Below are 14,216 nucleotides of genomic sequence, written 5' to 3'. Positions count from 1 at the left end.
AAGTAAGCACACCTACTTATGGGGAGTGGAGTTTTTGACTTTAATGCATAACTGGATTGGAAAAAAAAAAAATAGCACTAATAGTAGATATGTAGCACAACATAACGCTGCATGGGATGAAGGTGCACCACAGTTATTGAACTCGTGAAGCCGTAACGGCCAGCAGCTCAGACCATGCAGCCGGGGAAGGACGTCCCGTATCTGCCCCTGCCCTGCTCTTTGGGCCCTTTCCTTAGGCAACCCCCAGTGACCTTGAGCAGGGAGACGGTACTAATCCAGCCGGAGCTTTGATCGGATCTAGTACGGCTGTACTGACTTCCTCATGGTGCTCTAAATTATTGACATCTTTGGTAAAGTCTTTCATATTTTACTACTGTAGATCAGTTAAAGGCACGTTACCCAACAGCACAGCCCTTCAGATCAGTTCAAATGATCAGTTCAAACACTGCCAGAAATGCTTAGGCTACTGTTGTTTATGCAGAGATAACACCATCATAATAAATCCTTCTGTCTTTACTTGGGCCTGCGTATGCTCTGTAGTGTTCCACTCTCCTGTTTTTATCTTCATTTTTTCCTCTATCTTCAAAGCACTCATCGCTGTTCAGTTGAGGTTCTGGTTAAATGATCAAAGGCTTTAACAAAACAATCCTTTAATATCATGCTGCACTCATACCATAAGATAACAGAAAATCAAATCAACTCCGTTGCTAGAACTCCACAAGCAAAATCCTCACTCCCAAAGCATTAAAATGCTTCAGCCTGAGCGGAGTTGCCAAGTACAATATTCATTACTGTATAAAGCCATTGCAGCAAACTGCAATTGCAACCTGAAGCTGCAATGCCATTATGCGTGCATGTTGCGAGCCTGTGCAGAAGCTTTTACTGTTTCATCTTCACCTCTTGATTAGATTAAATGAAGGTATAACTGTAACCCTACCCAAGCCTATTTATTCTATTTTTAACCTTGCAGACACGCAGAAAGACCTAAGAGGGAGGGGGAAACAAACGGTGTTTAACTCGAAAAAAGATAGGAGACATACTATAGGTAAATCTATTTCCTAAAACCTTTTCTGGTCTGAGCCCCAGGAGGTTAGTACCGCTTACTCCACTAGATCCCGTCTAGCTGTGTGTGTCACGCTCCCTGTTTCACTGGACTACTTGCATCATTTCATCTGTTACCATCTTCTCCGGTCTCCTTTCTGATCAGTCTTCACCCTTTACCAAGGGAATCACAAACATCATACAGACCACTCGGCATCACAAAAAAGCTAAGACTTCATCCTATTTTCAATATACCTCATCTGTAATAAAATCAGTAGCTGAAATACCTTCCTTCCTTTGCGTGTTTAGCATTCCTGTTCTCCTGAAGTAAAGCCTGTTTTTTTCCACTACATTTTTAATTTGTCTTTGAAATAATACGGAAACTTCTGAAGTTGCAAGCACTCTAGAAGTGAAATTGCAGAGGGCTTGCATGATGCAAAGCATTAATTCTTTTTCCTGAGGCTTTGTTCTCTGTGGGCAACCAGAATATCATCTGCTCATAAGATGACAGAGAGGAATCTGTTAGCAAAATGAAACTAGTTAGCAACGTTGCAACCAAAAAGATAGAAACACGCTGAGACAGAAATAGAAGGTCCTTCTGCTGCCATGCCTCACCTCCTCAAACTGCTTATTCTTGAGCTTAGCAGTCATTGCTGTCTTTACCCACCAGCTGCTATAGAAGAAGCGCTCTTTGAAGCCGTTTATGAGCACTGACTCTGCTGATCAGGGGCGCGGAGAAGAAAGCAGGTTGCAACAGCTGAGGAGGAATGACTGCATACCACCTGGGTATAAGTCATTACCCCTGATTTGCAAACTGACCTTCCTCCCGTAGGAGCTGGATGGAAGTTGAGTCTGTTCTTATTGAGGCCAGAAAAAACCTTTAACTTCAAAGAGAATAGGATTGAGAGCAATGCTTTCGGTCATTTATTTGCTTGCCTGTCTAACCATGTTAGAGCTAGCTAACCATGTCAGAATACTCTTTCAAATGGCTGTTGAAGAAGGAAAGTGCTCTATTTGCCTTTTGCTAGCAGCGGGCAGACTCTGCTGTTAGCATAAACATATGGAATCTTGCAGCAGCAGTAACTATACTCCTCAGCAGGATGCTAATGGCATTGTGCAGTATGAGCAGCATAAAGGTCTGTGCTTTCATGAAAACAGCAAATTATAATTAAAGGTTGGCCATCTTTGAATCTTATTTTGTTTATTGGACTTTGAAGAAAGATTTGACAAAATAGGCCTGTATGGTTGCTTTACAGGTCCTTTGCAGTAACAGTACAAATCACTGCGGTCTGCCTAATGGTGTCTGCAACAATGAAAGAATTTGCTCAGTCACTGTACGGTTACCTTTTAATAACAGGATTCTCACCCACACAACCTTCCCTGCTCTAGATTGTCCCCTCTGCTTCAGTTGTACCCTGGACAAGTAGTTTGGCAGGGAGAGAGACGTGCTGGCTAAAGCAGAAAAAAAGCCATGCTCGGCTCATTTGTCTTCTGCTCCTACCTTCCGCCACTTACTATTCTCTGTATAGGTGATGGAAATACACCGCAAGACAGCATCAATTTAGTCAAGTAAAACATTCAATTGTGAAAAAGAAATAATGGTTCCTCCCCTAAGAAGTGGAGAAGAAAACCGAAGATGAGCCTTTTCGCAGGAAGGTGAAATGTTTTGTTCGCCGCACAGGCAGTCGGAGCGCGAGACCTCCCACAGGCCACCCGGTCACAGGCCTTGGGAAACTTCTGCAGTCTGGGGAGTTGTCGTCTAAAGTGAAAGGACAATCTCTGGCACACAACCAAAGAATGAAAGTGAAATCCCAGCTGTCTTGGAGGTGGTAGGACTTCAAAGACTAGCTTTAAAAGCCATCTGAACATGTAGGGATGTGACAACTGGATAAAAAGAGAAGAGCTAGATAACTGTGATACTAGCTTCTAGGCTAAATTACAAGAGAGTGATTATAGAGTCTTACAGAGCCATCAGATTGCACAGACAGCGCGCATAATTTACCTGGTACGCTGGTTTGTAGCCTGACGAGAGGAGTGCCAGAGCATTTAAGGTCCCAAGTTTTGTCCTGTTCTGTCAGCTCATTTCCTTAACATCTGCTTTACTGTGAGAATAACAGGAAGAAATAACTTTTTTAATCACAAAACCAAGTTAAACAACAAAGTAGTTATACTGAAAGGATGTCAGGTACCCCTTTTTACAGGAAAAGTCCTGTAAGGGCTGTTGGCACTGTTTTTTGGCGAGTACCTTGAACCAAAGCTGGACCTGCCAGCTGCCAACAGCCCCGGACTGAAGCCCTGCCTCAGTGGCGACCCAGAAATTAAACAGCATGTACTACCACTATACCATTTGTGGTGGGTTTTTTATGGAAGTTTTCCTTTCATGTATGGACTAAACAGCACGCTCTTTAATAAATATAACAAGACTTGGTTGATTCGTGGCCTGAGGGCACTGTGTTTGCAGGACTGTGCTGAACACCTTTTCCTTGCTATCGGGCATATTACGTACCGACGGTACGAGTATCGGCAGCGTGTTACAACCCCTAGCCTTAGATTTAGGTCAGATCTCTGGGTCTTGGAGTACTTCTTCAAATCTTTAGTTAAACATTTGATAATCTGTTTAGGAATATGGGTGTCTTAACCAGAGCTAGTACTGTAAAAACCAAGTTTCTCGGTGTTTTTGTAACAATTAGACCATTCAAGTACAACCATTTGCAGGCACCATAAAAATTCTTTCTCTATGTGTCAGTCTTGGTATGTGAGGAGCATGAAGAGTAGGAATTGCTTCTGAAGTTAACATGCCCTCCTATGTACACTTGTGTACTCTGTGTATTTGATTGCAAGCTAAGTATAAATATTTATCTATATTTACATATATACATATAAATATGTACGTATATTTATCATCAGTAATCTACCCATTGGTAAACAAATTTTTCAGGCCAGGAGGGCCTATCTTCTGTTGCGCCTCCCTTCTGAAATATAAACATTTCTTAATTTTGTTCTTCCTAGCTCTGTTTTGTGATGTTTTGGACGCCAAACGTGTCAGAGAAGATTTTAGTTGACATAATTGGAGTAGACTTCGCTTTTGCAGAGCTGTGTGTTGTTCCTTTGCGCATCTTCTCCTTCTTTCCAGTTCCAGGTAAAAACCAAGAAAATAAAAACTCTGTAACCTCAAAACCAAACCAGCTGTGAGGTGTGGTGGTAGACTCTGGCATGGCTGTACCTATAACAGTGAGTGGCTAAATGCATGCCTAGCCTAAGTAATACCATTTTTATTAAAGCTGGTGTAGACCAAGGTTATTTACGTCGGCAGTCAAGACACAAATGTTGCAGTAAGAGCAGTCTGTCATGAGGCAGATTTCTGACTGTGAAATGTAAAGCCTGAATTCTGTCTATTGTAGTTGACCAAGAACACGCATATGAATGGCAGTAGCGATAGATGTCTGCCAAGTCTGAAATTAACTGTTTGGAATAGCATCTAGGACCACTCCCACAGTAACATCACCTCCATTAGTCTCCCCTTCTGCTGCCAGACTCAGTGGCTCTTTCAGATATCACCAGAGCATAAACAATATAGAATAGAAGTTAATGCCCCTATTCAAGAGAGAGACAAGCCTGACAGCAATAATCAAAATGTTTCCTCTCAAAAAATTTCTAAGTTCTGTAATTAAATGCTACATCATGTAGTGTTTGACAGGTTTATAATGAACGTAAGCTACAAATGTAAGAATAGGTACACGTAGATACCTTTTTTTGTGCCTACCTGTTACACTGTATACCACACAGGAGCTAGATGGAAAGTTTTCCTTGGTATGATTTCTCTTTAGGGAAGGGGCTAGGGTTTTGTAATGAAGAAAACTGCACGGACTATGCAATAAATTGGTTGTAAGAGGGCAGCTCTTGGAAGGACTGCTGTCCCCCCGCAAAAAAAATCAGTATATTAAAGCAATTTGGATCCAGCAAGATCTACCTCGTTTCTGGTAGGGTTTCCCAGTGTGCAGAGTTACCAGAAACAAATTTCACCTTGGTTATTTCTGAACAGCATGCTCTGCATGAAAAAGCTTCATATGAGATGACTGACTTTTGTTTTGCTACTCTTGCCTCCCTTTCTCCCCATCCCCTCCCCTCGCCCTGTTGATGGACAGTGACGGTCAGAGCGCATCTGACTGGTTGGCTGATGACTCTGAAGAAGACATTTGTGTTGGCACCCAGCTCAGTGCTGCGGATTATCGTCCTCATCGCTAGTCTCATTGTGCTGCCTTACTTGGGGTAAGTCAGTATTCTCCACAGAGCTGATGGGTTTGCTTTCCTCTTCATTCCTGCTCCCTGTCACTTGGTAGCTGAATTTGCAGAGTTCAGAGTATTTTCCTCAAATACAAACCACAATATAAAGCCTAAATAGCGTCAATATCTGGAAAAGAAACATTTACAAATTTACAAGTGTGACTGTTGTAGGCAGGCACGTTAGTGATGTCCCTTTTGAAAAAATATGCAAATGTCAGAGGCAAAAACCTGTCCTAAGGGGAATTTATTGCCATGTTATTAAATGCACTGTTAAGAAAGCTAATGGAAGAATGTCTTGTTTATAAGTTAAATAATCTATTCTACAGCACTCCATACAAGAATTTAAATTTTTAGTCCATAATTTGATTCAGAATATGGTTCTTTTGCTAAACAGTGAAGCCATTAAGAAACAAAAAAGTCCTTTAAAATGCCAGTTTTTCTCTTTGCCAGTGTATTATGTCTTTGAAGGAAATATTTCTAACAACAGATTGGTTCTGTATGACAGTGAAAATATAATTATGAATCATGCATTCTCACACAACCATGACTGCTTTCTTTTTATGCCACCCACAGAGTTCATGGAGCCACCCTTGGAGTAGGATCCCTTCTAGCTGGTTTTGTAGGAGAATCCACCATGGTTGCAATAGCAGCCTGTTACGTCTATCGGAAACAGGTAAGAACTAGGCTCTGCGGGATCCGGTGAAAGCAGTTGATGAATATAGCGGATTTTAGTTCAGATTAAGAGTACGCTTTTGAAAGGTAACTCCCCAGCATCCCCACTTACTGAATTTGGTTTGCTTCCCCGTGCGGTCTCAAGAGTGTGCAACTTGGGAATTCTTTGGGTTGAAATAAAACCAAAAGGTGCCCTCCAGCTGCTGGTGGGCATTCAGCCGTGGGAGCAGGCCATGGGACACAGCGGGCTGAAGTAAACCTCTTGCTCCTCAAAACATGTGTATCGTGGATATCGTGTCCTTACCACCACCAATTTTGCACTGTAGATCTGCTACTACAGTACAACATAGCTTCTTTATGTGAACATAGGAACTACTCATCCAAGCTTATTATATGTATATGTGTGCGTATATATATCTATAGGTATACTTTTATTTCTTTATAAAACCAGCTCTGCTGAAAACGGACAAAAAGTAGAATTGCTTTTTTTTTGCCATCTAAAGAAGTGGCTTAAAACAAGATGTACTCCTGCAGCAGAAGAGACTAAGCTTACAAATACTTAAACACGCGAGGATTTCTCGTAGACGTTCTTTTACAGATTTCACACACTACAGTCCTGCATGTACGAAGTAGTAGCAATACATGGATTTCAAAGAATATTCCACTAAATAAAGTGAAACACAGGATAAATACTGGCTGGGTGACTGGGTACTGTCCTTCCAGTTATGTGTTCAAGGCACTGTGTAGGCCACGGGGTCCAACTCCAGGCAGAAATGGCATGTTGCGTACACCATTCCATAGGGCAGAAGGACTCCGTGGATGGGAGCAGAAAATGTAATCTCTGCATTTACCTTTTTTGGTTTTCATTAGAATTCTTACTAAGGGCCAAGTGAAGATGCCCACTACTTCTAGTTTTAGCAAAAAAATACAGAAGATGGAATATCTAAAAGCCTTATGTTGGAACAAACTAAAACCCATTTTGGTATGTGTTAACAGTGCAGGCCATGGCAATAGACCAAAGTGTACAGGGACCATAAGAAAATAGAAGACCTTGATCTCTGTCATCATTAGCCTGCGATACTTTTATTGAGAGCCAAAGAGTAAAACCTGTAGACGCTGAAATGGCTGTTCTTGGCCTGTTGGGACTAACCTCCTCATCGCTTGTTTGTTACAGCAGTGGCTCGTAGAGCGTTACTGCCCAGGGACGTGGTGCTTAATTTTTTGCAGTGATGTGTGCGGGTAGTAGTAATAATAACCATGCCAACCTAATTTATTCCCTTACCAGAATTAGTACATAGCTGACAGCATTCATCTCAACAGCCAATGTGACAGTGGCAGATCCAACCGGTAGCTGTATACACCGACTTGTTTTCGCCTATAGTGGTAACAAGTGGGCGGCATTTGAGAGCTGCAAATCAAGTGGTGTGTAGACACCTCTGAAATTCTGAAACTCTGATATGCCCAACTCAGCTGAATCAATAATACCTGTGGGGGATTTTTTGTCAGCTATACAAGTGTTTTCTGTAAAACTAGTCAGCCTGCTGAGAAACGGATAATAAGGAACAGATGCTTCAACTTGTTTTGTAGTGGAGCTGAATGCTTCTTCGCTTTACTAATCCAGGACATCCTGAATGAATCATAGGACTCTTGAATGCCCTCCTGCTCCTGCTAGCCAAAAATACTCTAATATTATTTGGCCTTGGTGGGCTGGGGGTTCACAGTGGATCAGCGATACCAAGAAAAGCCAGAATGCTCATATCTTGTAAAATTCCTGAAGTTTGATGTTTGAGAAGTTAGGTTGCCACCTCTGTCTCCCCCCTAGAGCAGCTTATCTTCTCTCATATTTTGTTTGCTTTTTTTTTTTTTTTTTTTTTTAATAAAAAGTCTGTGATGTAAAAGATCCCAGATGCTCTCTTCCCTCCAGTCATGCTGAAGCCTGGTTTGGATGTTGCTTACCATAAGAAATGCCTCTATTATTGTGTTTATGTTACAAAGGAGAAAGCTGAAGCCCAGGAAGGTTACGGAAACCTAAGTTAAGCCAACTTACCGGTGACAAGCCACAAAGATGACACAGATATCCTAGCTTTTAATAATATACTCTAAAAAAAAAAAAAAAAAAACATTATTGCCACCTCGCTTCTCCCAGTGCCCAAAGTTTGTAGGACCATGTTCGTGCACAACTTACTGATAGGTTTCTGAATGCTTGTTTCAATCTAGAAAAAGAAGCGGAATGAGAATGAAACAGCTACAGAAGGTGAAGACTCTGCAATGACCGACATGCCTCACACAGAGGAAATGACAGACATCGTAGAAATGAGAGAAGAGAATGAATAAGAAATGGGATGCAATTGTTCTCTGCAGGGACGATTGGAGTGACACTTCAGCATCTTGTCGTCTCTCATACTTTTTTGTTTGTTCGTTTTTATTTTTGTAATAAAGAGGCCTTGATTTAAAAGGTTTCAGATAAATTCTCTAGCATACTGAGTATGCTCTCACTGATGAGGGACCTAAAAAGAGGTCTTCGCTTTTTTGCTTTTTTTCAATTGAATTTGTTTTCTCACTCCATGCAAACATAAAAGGTACAATTGCATCACTGTAGAGTCTTCCTTACTTACGCATCCACCTCCTCTGGACAATCTGCATTTGTCAACCAAAGCCCTGCTCTCTGTGCGTGTGTGTGTGTGTGCACGCGTGCTCGCGCTGGCACGCACACGCACGCACACGTGCCACTGGCTCAATGCTACTGCCATAATCCTCCTCCCTCCCCTCCTTCCTTTTCCTTCCTTTTCTTTATGAGAAATGTAAAGGAAAAGAAGTTTGGAATACAGAGCTTTATTTTACTTGCTTGAAAATGACTTTGCTACATAAACTAATATACTATGGTGAACTATATCTTTTTGTTTGGCCTCATCACTAGAGCTTATACTGCACAGGGTACAAGACAGGGAGGAACGTGTAAGTCTCCACATACAAAGTGGAGAAAAACAGGTTCCTCTCTCATGTTGAAAGTGTGTGGATGTGTATATACATACACACACGTACATAAACAGAGACATACATATATATATATACATTTATATATATATATGCATACGATAAATAAAATACACACAGGACAAGAACTCTATTTAGCTTTCTTTCCATCAGAAAGATAGTAATCTTTTGAAAAATGTAAACATTTAATTCAGAATTTTCTTGAATCGTTAAGCCCCACCTTACGTGTAATTTTCTTTAGGAAAAAAACCCATGCACTTTCCTCTTGTGAAGAGGGTGATGGCAACTGATAGACTTTGACTGTATTTGAATTTAAAAAAAAAAATAAATATTGACAAGCTTTACCAAAGTTCTTGTCCACTGATTTAACTTTAATTTTTAAAGGTTGATTTGCTCTATATACTTATTTGTGGTGCCTATATATTTAAAAAAAAAAATCAGATCACGTATGCAGGATACCATGGTATATCACATTACTACACATAGCTCCATGAAATTTTTTATATAGAGATCTACACATACTCACACACCCATGTGTGCATATGTATATATACTCATATATATATATACACACACAGACACATATATGTATGTTTTACTAGAATATATTTACCTATGCAGTACATCAAAGTCCGTATGGTGAAGCTCAAGTATTGATGGTCCTCCAAGAGGTTAATTAGGGACCTTGATCGTATGTTAGCTCTCAAGGCAAGAGTTGGGTGGACGTGGGGAGCTGCTCACATCAATCAGCAAGTGCTGTATTTGGAGAAGGGGGCAGGCGCTGCGTGGCTGGGGTTGAAATGGGCCTTAAATAACCAAGCGTGAGGTTGGGTGGGCGACTTCTGTCGCGTGGCAATGAAGCCTGTGTAAAAGAGGTGGCCGAACCAGAGAGGGTTTGGGTGCCACCGATGATGCAGCAGCTTGTATTTCTGTGTTTGGCTGCAGGGCAGCATTCGTTACCGGTTTTAGCTTGGGTTCTTTCAGATTTAACCATGCCGGAGTCTGGAAACCGTTATCCTACATGCTATATCCATAAATCAGTTAATTTAAACCTTATTTAGTAAGAGTATATTTTTCTAAGTTGTGGTAATGATTATTTAATTGTGGACAAATCCCGTTTCTAGATTTATTTGCCAGGTAGTCCCAGCACTTAGAGAACTGATCAAAACTAAACGTTACTTAAAATATTATATCAATATATGTGTATGTAGACATACACATGTATAAATATATATATTGTATATTATGTACATTTATTTTAAGCTACAATACATTTCCTATTTTTCCAAGTTCAGCTAAAAATGTCTCTAAAAAACTACAGAGTTGGCTAGTAACCAGTTATGGCCGTCATGAAAGGCATTGTATCAATGAACTTTACATTTTATTGTAAACATTTGTACCAATTTGTTACATGTACAAATGCAATAAGAAAAAAAATGTAGAACTTACTGTGTTGAATGACAGATTTGCAAAATCAGTTCATGGTTAATGAGCAGTGGCACTGGGAGGGTAAGACTAAATCCAGTAACCACATGTTTTCCGTGCCGCCCCAAGGTTGTTCTCCTTGTTTCTGACAGTAGTTTAAAAAAAAAAAAAAAAAAGATTTAAAGAAAAAAAACCCTCAAGCAGATTAACTTTGTGCAGCATGTAGACTGTACACATTCATGAATACAGGCTCTCAAACAGTCATATGTATATAAGGTGTATATAGACTGTTACAGATCACACTGGCCATTTGAGGTCTTCTCCGCTCATGTAGTTTTGGTTTCTCCAGTACATTTGTATCCCAAGTCCACAAGATGCAGTTTTTCAGGAACTGTAGAGAGAAACCCAGAAAATATTTTTGTGTAATATTTCTTCTGGTACATGAATAAAATTCAAATGGCAGTATTTTTGAAGAATTTTGAGCATTACCAATGTAGGTTTCAAGGTCATAATTGCACCAAAAAGGAAAAATTTGAAAACAAATTATACGAAACACTGAAGCTTTTGCTTTAGATAGACGATGAACAACTATTAAAAAAAACCCTGAATACAGAGCTAAGCTAATGGTATCGTAAAAGGTATATTTTGAGTTGTGTGGGTAATACTAGTCCTTTACTTTGCAAGACACCGAATGAGCGCAGGAGTGGCAGGATTTGGGCAAGAACCAGGGCCGTGCCGTAAGGACGCGTGCATCGCATCTCTTTCTGCTCCGTGTATTTCTTTACCTTGCTCCGCCGCGTGGACGAACCGGCGCCGACGGCTCTGCCGTGAGCGATCCCAAACCAGCCGCGGCTTCTGCTGCTGGGTGCTGCTGTCGGGAGCTTCGGCCACCACCTCAGTCCTCGCTGCTCCCAATCGGGTCGGTGGCAAATTCAGCTGGTGAAGCAGCTGGTTTGATGGGTTACAGGCTGGGAATGGACCAGCCCCAGTCAGAGCATTACTGGTTCCAGTGTCTCTGGTGGGCAGATGCTGGTGCATGCCCCATCCCGTACCGCTTATTTCCCAAAAGGACTTTCCTGAATTCTAGTAAAATGGCTTAGCTGTCTTCTTGTGTTAATGCTTACGAAATGGTTGTCTGTCTCTCTGATAAGTATTTTACAATAGAAACCTGTTGAATTTCCGAGTCGGAGCGCAGTCACCTCAATGAATTCCCAGGGAGAATTGGCCTTTCCAGACTTTCTTGCGAATTACCCAATTATACAATTGAAGTTACAATAAAAAGAGGACCAAAGGTGCTCTGCATCCTACATCTTAAATCTCGGAACAGCTCACACAACGGGAAATGAGAGCAGAACCCCGAGAAGCTGTGGATTAACATTCCTCGGCTTTTAATACGTACGTAAAATTGCATTAACTTGTCTTGAGTTTTCCTTTTGCAGAACTAACGGGAAACATCAGGGGTTTTTCCCCCTTCACTGCCCTAAGCAGGCCTCTCATGCTTACAGAGCGGTGGACTTGATGGAAAAAGCTCTGCGTTTCCCCGGCAGAGCTCGGGGCCGTGCGGGGTTCCCAGTTCCCAGGCGTGGGGCAGCCCCGCTCCTCGTCCCCATGCCCGGCCGGAGCGCTCGGTTGCCTGCTTGTTAGATAGAGCCACTCTGAGTGAGAGGATTGGGTGAGTAACAGAGAAGTCTTTTGTTCTTGACTCGTTTCGCTGCTAAATATTTCCTTTGAGCGGGAGAGATTTATATCTGGCTCTCGCTCGGTGTTTTGCCGAATCCGCAGCCAGGGAGGGAGCAGCCCGAGACGGAGGGCGAGCCGATGAATGCAGCCGATTCAGGGCAGGCCACGGCGCGCGAACAGAAACCTTTTGAAGGCGAGAGCGCCTTCTTTTGTGGGATGGCGCCTCGCGCTTAAAAAGAAGGGAGAAAGGATGCTTTCAGGCTGGTGTCGCCCGGCATAGTTTTGCATTGGGCTGCGAGGTGGGAACGGGGCATCTTGCGGCTCCAGCATCCCAGCCCCGCCGCCGGCACATCCTTGGCAAAACGCGGGACAGCGCAGGGGATGGCAAGGCGGCGGAATCAGCTCCATCTCTCGCTGAGATTGTGTGGTTGCGGCATGATCAGCGTGGATTTTGAGTGCAGCCGGGCGTTGGCTGAGCATGGTTGCAAGAGCCGTTAGGGTACTGGAAAGCCATATTATGTATATGGGTGTGTATATGAGAGTGTTGCGCAGGCATTTTTATTGCGGCCTTTATAGAGTTCATTGGAACAAGGATCCAAGTCTAAACATGACCTTAATATGGGACTAATACTAAGCCGTTAAAAAAAAATTGCTATTTAAAGCTACATAAAAGAGAAAATAAAACACTTTGAGAAGACCTTATAGCAGGAAGCTAAAGCGTGATTTAGCTCAGTCAGCTGGAAAAAGGACATGTTGAAAATCTTATGGGTGTTGTATATCCATCCTAAAGACAGCAACATGGTGTGAAGATGAGTGAATCAGAGGGCAGAAAACAGCAGAGCTGTGGCTGCTGCCAGTTCCCTTTCAGCTGCCCTGGAGAGGGACGGAAGGGTGAGGAGCAACGCGTCCGTAAGACACCACTTCTAAGTATTTTGGGTTCTGAGTGGAGGAGCCATCAGAGAGAGGGATAGGAAACAGCTTAGAAGATTATTCAGGCAGCAATAAGCCAGCATGCAGGTTTTATAGCTTGCCTTTTCTGCGTACCTGGCAGGGCTGCATTGGGGAAATGTCATATAAACATTTCTTAAACACAAGACAAAATTATCACAATTTTGGTATCCAGTTGGCATTTCCCAAAAACCAGCTTAACCTTAAAATGTTAGGATTCCCTTCCTTGGTTCACATTTGCTTTTTTACTAGAATTCAAGTGCAAAATACTGTATTTTTGGAAGGAAGCGAGCACCTGCGGGGGGGGTGTATGCGGTGCAGAGTGGGTTGGGGGGGGCTTGTGGCAGAGTCCCAGTGGAACAAGGAGCTCCAAATTCCTTCTGTGCCTTGCAACATGCTGTATTCAACTGCAGCCTGGCAGCGTCGTGAAAGGACACAGAATTGCCAGCTTAGCAGCAAAAAAGTCCAAGCGTGGTCCCAACCTGCCGCAGTATTGCAGAGCAGCGGGAGGGCACGGATTGCGGAAGGGGACACACACGATGGACAGGGGACCCTGGCTCTCCGCTTGGGTTTGGATGCCTCACGTAGATTAGCTTTGGTGAGCCAAGTTCAGTTGTCGGTGCATGGATGCACTCCTCAGCAAAACCATCGCCAGGCTGCTCAGTAATTGGCACCTCCCGAACAAAAAGGCCAAAAACAAAAGACGGGGGCAGAGGGACGGAGCTTTAAGCTCGGCTCGGAGCACGTACTCTCACAGAAGGGCATTTTGGCTGCAGCTTGTGCGAGTTAATTGTACGGTTAGAGACGTGAGCTTCGGTCTCAGCATTTCATAATCAAGATATACGCTCTAGCTCAGTAAAACAGAAGGATTGTGGTGTATTTTTAGATGCTCCTTTGTCTTTGTAACCCTGAGGGGAACGTTTTCCCTAGTATTACCAAGCCTTGTCACTGCTCAAATCAATTTATTAGTTTTACCTCATCGTTATTTTCTGTCATTCCTAGATCAGCATCTTCAGACGTTTCCTTATTTTCTTCTGAAGGCTCCTGCTAGGCTTATTTTGTCTGTTGGCATTTTGAGAAGGAAAATGTAATCGTCATGCTGACTGAATGTCAAGTAATGCCGTGATTAAAAAGTAGCTTACAACAAAACTCTTCTTTGATGGACTGTTTTT

General features: G+C 42.4%; 1 protein-coding gene across 1 annotated transcript in view; it reads left to right on the top strand.

Moving 5' to 3' along the window:
• ANKH (ANKH inorganic pyrophosphate transport regulator) overlaps window positions 1–8,889 on the top strand; it is a 103,074-nt gene extending 94,185 nt beyond the window's left edge. The window contains exons 9-12 of the mRNA XM_049823894.1: window positions 4,051–4,180; window positions 5,187–5,310; window positions 5,899–5,998; window positions 8,215–8,889. Of these exons, the coding sequence (XP_049679851.1) occupies window positions 4,051–4,180; window positions 5,187–5,310; window positions 5,899–5,998; window positions 8,215–8,331 (471 nt within the window). The 3' untranslated portion in view covers window positions 8,332–8,889. The remainder of the gene's footprint in view (window positions 1–4,050; window positions 4,181–5,186; window positions 5,311–5,898; window positions 5,999–8,214) is intronic.
• The last annotated feature ends 5,327 nt before the right edge of the window (window positions 8,890–14,216 follow it).

Source organism: Accipiter gentilis, chromosome 20 (assembly GCF_929443795.1).
Source record: "Accipiter gentilis chromosome 20, bAccGen1.1, whole genome shotgun sequence".
Taxonomy (NCBI): domain Eukaryota; kingdom Metazoa; phylum Chordata; class Aves; order Accipitriformes; family Accipitridae; genus Astur; species Astur gentilis.
The sequence above is the reverse complement of the archived record's forward strand: the minus strand, read 5'-3'. Positions and strand labels throughout refer to the sequence as shown.